The sequence below is a fragment of the Gigantopelta aegis genome, chromosome 10 (genome assembly GCF_016097555.1).
Source record: "Gigantopelta aegis isolate Gae_Host chromosome 10, Gae_host_genome, whole genome shotgun sequence".
Classification (NCBI taxonomy): domain Eukaryota; kingdom Metazoa; phylum Mollusca; class Gastropoda; order Neomphalida; family Peltospiridae; genus Gigantopelta; species Gigantopelta aegis.
The window spans coordinates 8,372,219-8,388,066 of NC_054708.1; the positions used below are offsets into that span (position 1 = coordinate 8,372,219).

The 15,848-nt window shown below is 38.7% G+C and overlaps 1 protein-coding gene across 2 annotated transcripts in view; it reads left to right on the forward strand.

The window, feature by feature from the left end:
• Nucleotides 1-12,769, forward strand: part of LOC121384151 (LIM domain transcription factor LMO4.1-like) — a 49,961-nt gene extending 37,192 nt beyond the window's left edge. The window contains exons 3-4 of one of the 2 annotated variants that reach the window (XM_041514405.1): nucleotides 868-1,105; nucleotides 11,657-12,769. In XM_041514405.1, coding sequence (XP_041370339.1) covers nucleotides 868-1,105; nucleotides 11,657-11,665 — 247 coding nt within the window. In that variant the 3' untranslated portion in view covers nucleotides 11,666-12,769. Of the gene's footprint in view, nucleotides 1-867; nucleotides 2,454-11,656 lie in introns of those variants that run through there. The other variant, XM_041514404.1, reaches the window with a different exon arrangement.
• Nucleotides 12,770-15,848: the final 3,079 nt, after the last annotated feature.

Below are 15,848 nucleotides of genomic sequence, written 5' to 3' on the forward strand. Positions count from 1 at the left end.
GACATGCATGCGCGCACACACGCACGTTTTTAGGTTGTCAGACAGGCTGTTCTAATCTATACATATGTGGTGTTACCCCATGTAGAGACTTCCGGTTCAAACACAATCACTTTTAACCAATACATACAACCCATTTAACCCACGTAAAGACTTCTAACCATACATAGACTCTTGTAATCCATACTTAGACTAATGTAATTCATACTTAAGACGCTTCTAACCATACTTACTCTTGTAACCTATACTTACTCTTGTAACCTATACGTAGACTCATGTTACCCATACTTAACTATTCTACCGATACATAGACTATTCAGACCGTATGTGATACTCTTCGAATCCAGGCATGGAGTCTTCTAATCTGAACGACAAAACCGTTAACATGATTAAAATCGTATATATGCACTAGACAGAGCCAACAGGGTATTTGAGCAAGGCTGTGATTATTGATCACTATCAGATGCATTGTCTATAGGAGGACTGCCACTCCCCATAAGATCCTTAACAAGATGTTACATCCTTCCTGCAGTCTTAAGAGGGCTGCCACTTTCAAGAATCTTCTAACGCATACACACTCTTCCAGCCCATATGTTTTCATACTCTTGTAACCCACTTCGATGCTGACCTCTCTTAATCAAATCCGAGACTGTTGACTGTTGTACCCCAAACATAGCTTCTGAAACACACGTTGATATACAAGATTCAGTAGTATTTGATTCAGTAGTATTTGATGCTGTGTGGAGTTTGTTTCACGCTCCGGTTTAAGCAAACCACAGTAGTAAGTGTTTCATCAGCAAGTAGAAATAAGATAGCAGGTTTTATTGTCATTCCTTTTGATTAATATGTGGTTGTTTTTCTATCTTTCAGGTTATTCGGTTCTGGTGGAACCTGTGCAGCCTGTTCACAAACCATTCCCGCCAACGAACTGGTGATGCGCGTGCAAGCGAGCGTGTATCACCTCAAGTGTTTCACGTGCGTGTCATGCCACGGTCCCCTGCAGCCGGGCGACAGATTCGGTATTATCAATGGCAGTTTAGTGTGTGAACAAGACTATCCAAAGGTGCTAAAGGGACACAACTCTCTACCACCACGGGCCACGCACAAGGTAGATAATAACCAAATACCTTTACTGATGGGCAAATGCTTTTGAAATCCGGAGAAATGAAGCCGCAGGGCTCTTAATACATTATTATCTGAAGCGACTGGTTGGTCCGGCCATGTTCAGAATTGTTCTTTGTTAGTTGGTGAGCTTGTCCTCCCTCCTGAGTTTGTCCTCCCTCCTGAGTTTGTCCATTGTTAGTTGGTGAGCTTGTCCTCCCTCCTGAGTTTGTCCATTGGCCATTTTCAGATGCATCATGCACTACATTTTTTTTTTCTGTTGTGAATGAGCTGTGTAAATTTGTTGGTGAATAAAGGTTTAAAAACGAAACGATATGCATAACTAACCTGTTGGCTTTCTAACTAAGTGGACAGGAAAATGTATTGTTGAATTGTTTTTAAAAAGGGTGAAGAGTATTTTTGAAACGACCAGTGTACTACTTCTGGAATAGATATTAGATTTTATGACAAAAGTAAAGTTTCTGCCAAAAAACAACGGTAAAACTGTCAACGACCAAATGTTGACATCTTTAGGAGAATACTAAATATATAAATAGGGAGTGCATGATTTCTAATTCATTTTATAAAATTCAGATGGAAAAACTAAAGTTAAAAGAATAATCACATCACAAGATAATATATATTATAAGATGTCTGGACTAGGGCTATTTTGTATAGTATTTGGTGAAAAAACTAATAATTATAATTATGACCTTACCATTTTGGACAAATAACTGCTTCTAATTAGATTGGGGAAATATCAACAGCCCTAAAAATTTAAACTACTACATTTATATTGAATACATGGTTATAAGTAGTACTGAATATAGATTACTGATACACAGAAATACAAATTCTAATGCACATACATGTAATAAGTAAAGAATTACATTATCTTGAATTGTGTAAGTATTAAATGATTCAATCCATATAACATTGGTACTAAATGAAAAATGTTAAGACGTATTCATCATTCAAACTTTTTCTTTGCGAAATGTTTTAGGATTCATTACCTCGAAGTAGAAATGTCTTTTTATCTTAATTTCTCTGTTGTGTCAAAATAATATTATGTCCATATTTAATGCCAATGGAGAAACTTCTCAAGGCCACGCAATATGTAATCCCTCGCAAGGTAAAGACATGTCTTGCTTGAAAGGTTGAATGTTGGTCTATGTCGATGCCATTTTCGCTTAGTAATAATGTCTTCTTTTGTTTAGTATTATTGTGTTCTTGTGTTGGTTTGACGATTGTTGATTGATTTATATGTCCTCGTGTATCACCTATGTGTGTCTGCCGATGATTACAAATGAGGTAGAACTGGTATCAAGAAACAATAAAAACATTCATTAAAATTGTGCAGACTGCATCAGCATTTTTCTTTTTTCACGTTCATCCATGATATAGCATTTCGTCCTAGCCAGTGCACCACAACAGGTATATCAAAGACCGTGGTATGTGTTATCCTATCTGTGGGATGGTGCATATAAAAGATCCCTTGCTACCAGTGGAAAAATGTAGCGGGTTTCCTCTCTAAGACTACGTCAAAACTTACAAAATGGTTGACACCCAATAGCCGATGATTAATATATCAATGTGCTCTAGTGGTGTCGTTAAACAAAACAAATTTTAACTTTCAACTGTGAAAAAATAGTTTTTGTGAGTGGTTGTTTTCTCCAACGCTGATATATCGACGTGTCGCAACTACCATCGTGGTCCTGTGGTCGTTATGCTTAACCCTTTCAACCCTGCAGACCACACTGGTGAATACAACCTCAGTCCTGTGAATAAATGACGGCATTGTTCGCCTTCAGGTAGTAGATCACCACGCACCACCACCACCACCACTATTACCACTACCACGACTACTACTACTACTACTCATTCTACGTACACATCTGATTTCAAACCGATATTCAAAATGTTAACACTAAGTCCTACGTAGAGTGGAGAGTGAAAATTGTCATGAATATAGGTCTTTCGAATTGGTTTTTGATCCCCCATCAAACAAATAGAGACAAACAGTTTGGCATTGTTGGCATAACTGAAAGATCACACTCGCCATCCATAGGATATATTTCATGTTCTTGAAAAAACAACCATATTTGAGATAGGAGTTTTAGCGTCCTATATGGTAAATGAATATGACCGGTCGTCTTGGTGGGGGTAATGATTAGGTCATGGTATTTAAGGCTGATAGGTAGTGGTGTCCCAGTGGTAGTTTATAATAAAACAAAAATCGGTTGGACTCTACCAATGTGATGATCGATTATAAAAAAAATCTATAATTGATTTTGTTGGAAAATATTAACTAATTGTTCCTCCAGTTTAGATGATGAATTGATGTAAATATGTAGGGGTTGGGAATTGTTTTCATGTTCGCGTCCCACTTACGGAGTACAAGCTCTAACCAAGATTGAGTTTTAACAACTCGTTGAGATATAGCGCTGTTCCCAAACTCATGAACGTAATGAAAAGAAATGCTATTTCAGTATCACGAAAATAATTTGGTATCTTGTTGAATAAAGCTTAAATGCAGACGTTTATACCCATTGCAATAAGCCATGTACTAATTCATACTTATTAAAAAAGAGAAATAATTGAAAACATTTAACATCGGCTCGAAATAGTGTTTTCTTATAGACTTGCCAGCTTTTGGTGCTTCATTCTACAGACTTGGTACACCTCAGTTTACAGATACTAATGATGTTTGTTTTAAAACATTGGATATGACCTATTCGTCTTGGAGCTATATGGTGCACTGAACACCATCTGTTGCAAACAGTATACCTAAATGATTTTTTTTGTCGGTTTCCCCATATTTGGCACGCCAGCTATACGTGCACTAGGATGTTGCGCGTTGTGTGTGTATATCGGGTTAAAATAAGGTGATTGTATAACAAGTTGGCACTTTTATTGCAGGCAATTCAGAAATCTGTCATCGCATTGATAGTGTTAACTTCTCCGCCGACTCCTGTGCTTTTTATTTCGGCGGCGTCTTCGTTCGTACACGCCGAAAAGCATTCGCTGTATTTCTGAGTTTGAAAGGTTGCACTGAGTGCATCTATTACACAAAGGAGAGTAGTAAAAAGCGGCTGTAACCGTTGACAGGCCGACCAGCCGCTGGAAGATACGTGTGTGTTTTGGCTGGCATCGGCGGGAACATGAACCCGATCTGCATTAAACGAGCAATTAATGCGCTCGTTTTCAGTCTTCAAACACATTTCGCTGTAAGCATTAGACGACTTTTACACCTCCAAGTCTGGAAAACATGGATCTTTTAGCTTGTTGCTTACGACAAGGGAGTAAGCTGGTCACTAAATCACGGCGCGCAACCGTGTAATATCTGCGCCATCTGGTGGCAAAAAAAAAAGCGACTGGCAGTTTTTCTTTCCCGCTGTGCGGTCCCCTCGTGTTATTAAGAGCCTCCATATGTGCCTACTATTACCTCGCAAAACGAGTAAATTGATTTACTTGATGAAAACTGAAATTAGGATTCGATAAATGATGCCTAGTCTCAACTTTCTGATTTTAGCACGGCCGTAAAAGCGTGATTATTGTTGGAGATTTTAAAATGGCGTCCATTACCACGGAAAGCGGATTACATGCAAACTAATGAATTACTCCGCGAGTAGGCGGACGACAACGCGTACTTTGGCGTGCGGGAGAGGGGATTTGCGTTGTGACGCTAACTGGCTTGCTAACACACGACGTACCAATTTAGACGTATTATCAAAGAAGCCTATTAAAAAATTTAGTGAGGACCGCGAGCTCGGGGTTTCTCGGTTTCTATACGAACAATCAAGCATGATGATTTATTTTCGTGCGTTTATACAATTACTTATAACAAGCACGCTTTTTCTGGGAAGACAGTTCGCAACTGAGCTGTTGGGTCAGTCGGCCTAGAATAAATATTATTTAATAATGATTAGGGAAAGACACATGCCGCTACATGGGTTATTTTTACCAACTGGAAGTAGAATATGTTCATGTGTATTTTAAGACCGACATGAATCGATAGCACACACACAATGGTCTTTTGATGTACCCACCCATGACTTGTATATCAAAGACCGTGGTATGTCATGTTCTGTCTGTGGAAATGTACATATAAAAGATCCCTTGCTACTTCTAGAACCATTGTCTCGAACTTGGTCACTGGCGATGTCGGAGGCTAAGCCCAAGATGGGCGTGCCTGAACCTTCAATAGATGTGGACACGTAAACAGAGTTCCCATGTTGAGCAATATAGCTGGAGTCCTCTGAAGTCTGTATGTCGGAATTTTGAAATGTTTGACATCCAATAGCCGGTGATTATAAATTAATCAGTTTTCTCTAGTGGTGTTGTTAAAAAAAAGTTTCACTATTGAACCATCACTTAATGTTTTGGATTTATCATAGTTTAACACCCAATAGCCGATGTATTTTTTCGTGCTGGGGTGTTGTTAACATCTATTCAGTTCTGTTCACTATTGAACCAGTGCGCTCTGGGTTGCAGCTAGTGCCAGATGAAATGACCATTACGTCATCAAGACGAGCTTTATTACGACAACTACCTTTCTTGATCATGGACTTAGAACACTGATGTCATCAGCTGATATGTTGTCAACCAGACAGCCCAGTGAATTATTTCACTAGATTTCTTATCATCCATGTTATCCAGTTAATAGTGCAATTATTGTTACTGGACTTTTGAATAATGATGTCATCAGTATAATAGTCCAGGTGGTATTTCACTTGAATATGAAACATTCATATTGTCATCTTATAGTCCAATTAGAACATCCAACTAAAAAACAAACAACCAGAACAAACAAAAAAGCCCCTCACACAAAACAAACCAGCTTCTCCAACGTTAATTTCTGGAATATTGGGCATCCCAACCATCCGCTTAATAGTCAAGTCTATAATGGACAATAAAACTTTCAGTTCAGTAGCGCATGTGTTAATTCACTGGAATTATATAGAACATCAATTTCGTCAAACGCGTTAGCTTATGAAAGCAAATAGCACACACCAAGCGTTGGGTCACTGGGCTATGGAGCAAACTAATCGTCGGGTTCATAGTCCATCGTGTTAGCTCACATCAAGCGTTGGGTCACTGGGCTATGGAGCAAACTAATCGTCGGGTTCATAGTCCATCGTGTTAGCTCACATCACAGGTCTGTACTTTTCTGTACGCTGCATCCACCGTGTTAGCTCACATCACTGTTAGCTCACATCACAGGTCTGTACTTTTCTGTACGCTGCATCCACCGTGTTAGCTCACATCACAGGTCTGTACTTTTCTGTACGCTGCATCCATTGTAATCTTTGAGACATATTACCTAATATACAGATATTAATTTCCTCTAGTAATTAGTTCTTTAACTGTAATATGATGAAGGATGATACCAATCTGAATGACAAAACCGCTATGGTGATCCAAATCGTATCTCTGCACAAGGCAGAGTTGAAAGGGGATTGTCTGTGGATATTGGGTAACAATATCCCCAAATGGCCAAATTGTATAATTATTGTCTGTGGATATTAGGTAACAATAACCCCAAATAGCCAAATTGTATAATTATTGTCTGTGGATATTAGGTAACAATAACCTCAAATAGCCAAATTGTATAATTATTGTCTGTGGATATTAGGTAACAATAACCCCAAATAGCCAAATTGTATAATTATTGTCTGTGGATATTAGGTAACAATAACCCCAAATAGCCATATTGTATAATTATTGTCTGTGGATATTAGGCAACAATAACCCCAAATAGCCATATTGTATAATTATTGTCTGTGGATATTAGGTAAAAATACCCCGTCCCAATTTGATTATTTTGATAACCGCCACGAGGTGAAGCCGGTAATACACTAAGCAACGTGCGAAAGGTTCGATTTCCTCATGGACAAAATGTGTGAAATGTCTCATTTCCTCTTAGACAATTACGTACAGTGTGTGATTTCCTTGTGGACAACAGTGTGACACGCGGCTAAAACTATTAACGAGGGAATTTCCTCGTCACTCACTCTGTCCACCTATATCGCTAGCTCGAGTAAACACGCACAATTAAAACAACTAGCTTTGGAACAAGAAATTTATTTTTCCCGTTTTCCCCTTTTTGATAGTAGGCATTTTGTGGATTTTTGTGTGGGGTTTTTTCTTGTTTCAGCTAGTGCACCACGACTAGTAAATCAAACGTCGTGGTATGTGCTGTCCTGTCTGGGATAATACATATAAAAGATCCCTTGCTGCATTAGGAATAATGTCGCTGGTTTCTTCTGATGATTACGAGTCAGAATTGCTAAATGTTTTTACATCCAATAACCGGTGATTAACAAATCATTGTACTCTAGTGGTGTCGTTAAACAAAACAAACTTTAACTTTAATGTGGGAAGGGGTTAATAGGTTTCCATTCGTTTAGCTTCTACATAAAGTGGTTTCATGTTGTCATGTTTTATAGTTTGTAATCACACTCGTAGATAATCACTCATAGATGATGATGATGATGATGATGATTAGGTTGGAGCATTAGGTTTATTGATATAACAAGCTATTGTGTCTTTTTAAAAAAAAGGTTTCCTATGTAACATTCAGCATAATTATGATTATATTTTAGCGCATGGTTTTATTAGAACACATCTGTTATTGCCATGTTTAGATAGACGACGAACGACGAATACATCACCACCCACATCCCTTTCTGTTAATGAGCCGTGTTTTTCACCATCCACGCCCCTTTCTGTTAATGAGCCGTGTTTTTCACCATCCACATCCCTTTCTGTTAATGAGCGTGTTTTTCACCATCCACATCCCTTTCTGTTAATGAGCCGTGTTTTTCACCATCCACATCCCTTTCTGTTAATGAGCGTGTTTTTCACCATCCACATCCCTTTCTGTTAATGAGCCGTGTTTTTCACCATCCACATCCCTTTCTGTTAATGAGCGTGTTTTTCACCATCCACATCCCTTTCTGTTAATGAGCCGTGTTTTTCACCATCCACATCCCTTTCTGTTAATGAGCCGTGTTTTTCACCATCCACATCCCTTTCTGTTAATGAGCCGTGTTTTTCACCATCCACATCCCTTTCTGTTAATGAGCGTGTTTTTCACCATCCACATCCCTTTCTGTTAATGAGCCGTGTTTTTCACCATCCACATCCCTTTCTGTTAATGAGCCGTGTTTTTCACCATCCACATCCCTTTCTGTTAATGAGTCGTGTTTTTCACCATCCACATCCCTTTCTGTTAATGAGCGTGTTTTTCACTATCCACATCCCTTTGTGTTAATGAGCGTGTTTTTCACCATCCACATCCCTTTCTGTTAATGAGCGTGTTTTTCACCATCCACATCCCTTTCTGTTAATGAGCCGTGTTTTTCACCATCCACATCCCTTTCTGTTAATGAGCCGTGTTTTTCTCTCGAATCTCTGGGCGGGACGTAGTCCAGTGGTACAGCGCTCGCTTGATGCGCGGTCAGTTTGGGATCGATCCCCATCGGTGGGCCCACTAGGCTATTTCTCGGTCCAGCCAATGCACCACGACTGGTATATCAAAAGCCGTGGTATGTGCTATCATGTCTGTGGGATGGTGCATATAAACGATCCCTTGCTACTAAAACAAAAATGTAGCGGGTTTCCTCTCTAAGACTATATGTAAAAATTACCAGATGTTTGATATCCAATAGCCGATGATTAATAAATCAATGTGCTCTAGTGGTGTCGTCCGGACAGGAAGGCACTATGGGCACTATACAAGTCCTTGTAAGGACTCAACAAGACTCCCGTGCACTACAACAGCTTGATCTAAATGTTCACGTCAAACACTTTGACCATGACCATGGTCATGACCACGAGGAACGAGTCGTAGGACGCATCTCTGTGGATCCACTGTTTTATTTCCCGTCCCAGCCAGTTCTCCACGACTGGTAAGTACTGCCCTGACACTGTGGACACAGTGTGTAAGAGATTCCTGCCTTGTGATCACAATAAGCGTCAGATATGGAGTCAACTTCTCCAGTCTTCAAGGCACCTAAAAATTAATTTGTTTTATTTAACGACACCACTAGAGCACATTGATTTATTAATCACCGACTATTAGATGTGAAACATTTCGTACTTCTGTTGTCTTCAAAGAAAACCCGCTAAATTGTTTCGTTTGTGGCAAAAGACGGCACGCGCAACGGCCTTTGATAGAGCAGTCGTGGGGAACTGGTTGGAATGGGGGTGGGGTGGGGTGGATGGGGGCAATCAGAGAATGGGACCATCGAGAGGTTTCGATCCTGCGTTCAAAACACTTGAGGCAAGTGCTCTACCTACAGAAGTGTTCCCGCCCTTTCAAGACACATCTGATTCATTTTATTTATTGTCTTTTTCGTGCTTATGTCCAACTAAGGTTCAAGCACGCTGTCCTGGACACAGTTATCTGGACTGTCCGTCCAGGACAGAGGGTTGGTTGTTAATGGTTAGTGCAAGAGAAGGCGGAACCGGTATAGGGCTGCGAACCCACTACTTAATAGGCTAGCCTTTAGTCCGAAGACTTAACCACCACCGAGGCCGATTAACCAAGGGATATCATGTGTTATAAGCGCTTTCCCACAGGCAGAATAGTACCACAACTGTCTTTGATGTCCTAATTACGTGGCACTGGAACAGCATATGTGGAAATCGAATCCATCCAGGTCGATCTACCCTATAACCCCTCGCACCTCCTACAAACGCTAAGGGGCTGCACGTAGCCCAGTGGTGCGCTGGCGGTCTAGGATCGATCCCCGTCGGTGGGCCCATTGGGCTATTTCTCGTTCCAGCCAGTGCATATATGTTATCCTGTCTGGCGTATATATATAAAAAAATCCCTTGCTACTAATGGAACAATGTAGCGTGTGTAGCTAAGACTATTTGTAAAATTACCACACGTCTGACATCCAATAGTCGATGATTAACACATCAATGTACTCTAGTGGTGTCGTTAAAAACCCAAAAATATTTTAAAACTTTTCCTACAAAAGCTGTACCGCCGACCCACGTCCCGACCAGACAGAAGTCGGACGGTGACCAACTGGTGTGTGCTCAAGGCCCGGTTCGACTTCTGCGTTCCACTTCCCAGGGGTCAAACGGAATGACCCGGGTCACTTGATTAACTAATGCGGCTGATCGATCCAGCTGGCTGGCGAGAGAGTGAGAGGCGGCGCGCAGAACCCATAACGCTAATTAACGGCACGGCAGTTTCCATGCTTTTCCCAATCTAATTACCTTAATTGAATGTGCTGACACGCTTAATCATCGCTGACCAATGTGTGTTAATTAGCGTTGCATAACAGGATCATAAATATTTGATGCTTCAAGTTTCTTACTTATAATTGTTGTTTACGAGATGCCAGATGTTAAGACCGGCATACACTAGACGACTCATTAGCACGCCAGCATATTGATAATTATCGTTCGATGAAAAGAGATGGGTTTACCTAATAGCTTATTGTTGGTATAAAAATGTGGTATTCTGGTTAGGAAGAAACATTATTTACGCCAAACAAAGGCGATTGTCATAGGGTTTAGAATACTATAATTGCAAAACATTAATGACACTTGCTTATTATGTGGAAAATTACATGTGCTATGTAGTTTAAAAGCAGTTGATAGGAAGCAATAGTCTGTCACATTTCTGTGTTGCATTGCACTGATGTCGCGTTTGTGCAAACGTTATTGTCCGACAGGTGAAAATAAATTCACAAATTATAAGCAAATAAGGAAAGTTTTGGCAAATTTTAGAAGGAAATGGTTTATTTAACAACGCACTCAACACATTTTACTTACTATTATATGTCGTCGGACAGATATTGAGGGAGGAAACCCGCTGTCGCCACTTCATGGGCAACTCTTTTCGATTAGCAGCAAGCGATCTTTTATATGCACATCCTATAGACAGGATATTACATAGCACGGCCTTTGATGGACCAGTCGTGGAGCACTGGCTGGAGCGAGAAATAGCTCAGTGGGCCCAATGACGGGGATCGATCCCAAACCGACGGCGCATCAAGCGAACGCTTTACCACTGGCAGATTTTAGAATGCTTTAGATTTTTCATTATGGCCAGACTCGCTTGTTATAGACCTGCAAACAAAGAAGTGGATAATTCAGTTGTTATGGGAAAGAACCACAGTATATTTCCAGTAAAGTTAGAACAAACAAGATTTTCACCCCCGCCAGACCCGAACATAAAGGCCCGCCCCGTTTTAGTTTTATTGACAATTATTTATTTATTTATTATATATTTATTTTTTACTTTGTTGGGGTGGGTGGGTACTTTGAAATATAAAAGAGCAAAAAGTATCTGTCTCCATTTAATAATAATAAGAGAAGATGAAAATCTAGTACTAATTTACAATAGCCTAATACGGTATGGGTTAATTCATACCCAACTTGTTACTATCAATACAATACTTTCGTGGCCTTCTTAAACATCATACAACACATAATCAAAACAATGATTATTACTCATATATTTTATTTATTTATATATTAGTCTATATTTATATTGTTTTTAATATTGGTGTGTTTGTTTTGTTTTTTATAGGTGTCCTGATACACACAGTGACGTTCCATAACTCCGTTTGTTGATTGCGTGACTTGTAGATCTATCTTCCCGCGGATTCCCGCCACACGAAAGAGAAAGAGAGAGACTTGCCACGTCTGCGACACATACGATTCACACTTTGCCTTCATGCCGACTCACTGTTCCCTCTACAGATCTCTCTACTGATCTAGTCTTGTCTGTGTCTCGGGGCTCGCTTCTTCCTTCTCTGCCTATAGGTCTCAACCACACAACAGCATCTAACATTGTTTTGGAGAATTGGTCGTCAATAATATTTGCCAAGAGTCAACCGACATGACACCGTCACCCGCTGGATAATATAGAGCGGAAGTGGCGGGAAGAATGTTGATTGTCGTTTGGTACCGAGCATTGTCTTCTGCGTGATTTGTTGGCCAAACGTCGGAGATGTGCAAACAGGCAATCTGGCAGTGCATGACGAGGACGGACGCGGATGAATTATAGATCTCTTCGCCGTAAGACTTAGAGCGGTAAGAGAGAGTTATTAGCGAGGCTTTAACACAACCCGTATGAGACAGACAACACTTCCACTGTGTGCGCTCTTTCCTAGTGTTTGTTCGTCAGCTATGGATTATAAAACATAAGTCTTGAAATCTAGTGAAGACGAAACAGTGCGATCGTGGGACACAATTGTCGTCTGCTACAACAAGGACGCTTTATAATTATATTATTGTCGGTGTAATCGTAACAAATGTCGTGTCATACGACTGGTTATACAGTTTGCAAAGAGGCTCTAGACCGTGTTATTATGGGTGTATTTAAAAAAACGTTTTTTTGCAGTATTTGAAGATTGTTTTTGAAAATATCTTGTCTGTTATTTCTTTTAGTTTTATTAATCTATATTTAAAATGTTATTAAGATAAAAAAAATGCAATGTATTGTAAGAACGTAAAACGTGGTGAGCTATATTTGTTTTGTCATGTTTATAACATTAAAAAAGGCCCATGACTGTCTTTTTTTTCAATATATAGAATACATTTCACAGTGGTTGAAGGAAACAAATTTGTATACCATATTTCAATAGCAGCGCCTATGTTGTAATAATGAAGCGGAAATAAAAGTATCTTCCTCTCCTCACTTCCATTTTTACATTTGAATTCGGAAGGATGTCTATTATATCTGTTCAAACTGTTCTTTAAAATCAGAAGTGAGTAGCTTAGATTAACGTAAAATACGTTATATATTTCTATGCATTTTGTTATTAATGGAAAAACAAAAGTTTTGAATATTATGATTTATTATTATTGTTAACTTCCTAGAAGTTCCTGTTTTAAAGATTATCATTGGCTCGTGAGTTGTAAACAAGATGTTATGTATCATGTCGCAGTCAAACTCATCATCTACTGACTTTATTGAATTTTTATATATTTGTCATTACATGAATACTAGTATATGTAATGTTTACGCCGTTTGTCAAGTCCACACGTTTTTCTTCTATACCGAATTGTAGTGTATACTACTGTAATATGAATTTTATCAGACTCAGTAACTGCTTTTAGTTTAAAGAATTTATAATTATGTTTCAGAACAATGCATTTGTAACATACATTTTAAGCATACAGTCTCATATAAAAAAGCCAGATATATATATATATATATATATATATATATATATATATATATATATATACACGCGCACACACACACACATACACACACACACACACACACATACACACACACACACATACACACATACACACACATACACACACACACACACACACACACACACATACATACATATATATATATATATATATATATATATATATATATATATATATATATATATATATATATATACTTATGTAGTAATAAAACAATAAAACTGATAGTTCTGTGCGTATTTGAATTTGTCAAACTGACTGTTTCTTAAACTTTATTTTGTTAAAAATGTTTTAAAGATGCATTGGCTTGAAAATCTATGATTGTAACTGTCAGCGACACGGAACATGTTTATGGTTATGATTATGGTAGGCGAAACATTTAATTCCAAGAAATTCTGGTTTATAGTATTAGTTTTGTATCTCCCTAACTGCAATAAGAATAAGAAGTAACTTGGGGTTTTTTAAATTTAAGTTGTGCAGAAATTTTTTCTTATTGTATTTAATAATAAACAACAAAGGTTTCTTTGAGCAGAATTCTGTAGTATGCATCTTACAAATGAATATATCGCTGTGAAAATATTTGGTTAAAAACCTTTGATTGTTAAGATATGTAAGAAAGCGGATCTGGCAACAAAAACCGAAGATAGGTTCTTCTGAAATGCTTTTAGTTTTGTTTTATCAATGGTTAGGAATGTAACGTAAAAGGCTTTGAGAAAATGTACTTCTCCCATCTAGAATCCGATAAAAGCTACTTTGACAATCACTTGGCGGGAATCGAAATCTAGGGCGTAATTCACTAAACTCTCGCAACTTTGCGATCTCGCAGTGCAATGCTAAAAGACTTGCAAATATGATGATTTGTTGTCTAGCAGAGCCTAAGAGACCTTTGTGAATTAGGCTTGCATTATTGCAACTCTTTTTGCCATCAGTAATGACAATCAACTTTAAAAGTCTCTTGGTATTTGTCGTTTGTGACTCATCAATATGACGAACTTTAACTCCCCACCCCACCCCATCTCCCACCCTGCCTACGAGAAAACTTGTTATCTCCGACTCTGCTTTGAAGCAATATAATTATGTAAATTGGAATATACTAGTAATTAGTTTTGCCAGGTCGCAGTTGGCGTAGGTCTCTTGGTCTTGATGGATCAAATTTCAGCTTGTTAATGATTAATTAATTATGAGCAGGCCACAATGAGTAAAGTACTAGTCGATATCATAATAGGCCTGTAATGGAAATATTGATGATGTTGTTATTGTTGGTTAAAACTAACACCACGGTGTTGTGGCCGTCTGAGGGACTAACAACCGTGAATTCAATCTCAAAATCGCCAGGTTTCTACTTTTGTTTTAATGAATGGAATCAACCGAGTGTTTACTAACACGCAGTTTTCTGAGCCTTAAAACTAGTCGAGTGCATTCTGTGTTCTAGATGCTCCAGTGGTGTCGTTAAACAAAACAAAACTTTACTTTCTTTGTTCTAGAGGATACAGTGTGGAGGAAGGGAGATGGGAAAGGATTGTGTGGATGCTGGTGGGGGGGGGGGGGGGAGAGAGATCGGATTGTGTGGGTGAATGTGGGTAATATTTGGCCTGCTTCCATCAGATAACTGTTCAAGCACACTTGTCGTGGGTACAACTGCTTGACTTCACTAACAAAGAATGGGGGCGGATATGTTACAAGTACGTTATATTTTGTTGCGATGGAACAACAATGAAGTAATAAATTATTTACTTTGGTAAAGATGTACAGAAAAGCAGTATTAATGTAGTCGTTGGAGGGGAAAGAGTTTTTAATGTGGAGTTGATTGCACGTTGTACGTGTTCAGAGTATTTTAAAGGGACTGTCCTGAGTCTTCTGCGATTGTTAAGATGATGTCGACCAACAGAAACTATTTAACAACTGTAAATAGATATTAAATATATTTGTTTTAAATAAAATATTACTCGTTGTATAGTAAACGTGTTTCTGATCGTCCTGGTGTTTACACTAGGTCAAACGTCCATCGGTTTGGGATCGATCCCCGTCGGTGGGCCATTTGGGCTATTGTTTGTTTCAGCCAGTGCACGTTGACTAGTATATCAAAGGCCGTGGTATGTGCTATCCTCTGTGGGATGGTGCATATAAAAGATTCCTTGCTACTAGTGGGAAAATGTAGCGGGTTTCCTCTCTAAGACTGTATGTCAGAATTACCAAATGTTTGACATCCAATGATTAATAAATCAGTGTGCTCTAGTGTCGTTAAAGAAAACAAATCTTAACAGTAACTTCCATTTAGTTCCGTATGTATTTTGTTTTCATACGTACGAAATTATGGGAAGACCAAATCCATTTTGGCTTCTTACAAATATTAGGACGATCAAAGTGGAATATACAGACACTGGTATTCCAAACAAGAAACTATAGTTAATATGCAGTACTTGTCGTTACAACGTTTTATTTGTCAAAAACATTTTACAATGCAACACACTGAGGATACTGACTTTAACAGCGGCAGATATTCTTGACAAGTGGGGTTAGGGAGACAGTTATTTTATTGTTGGATG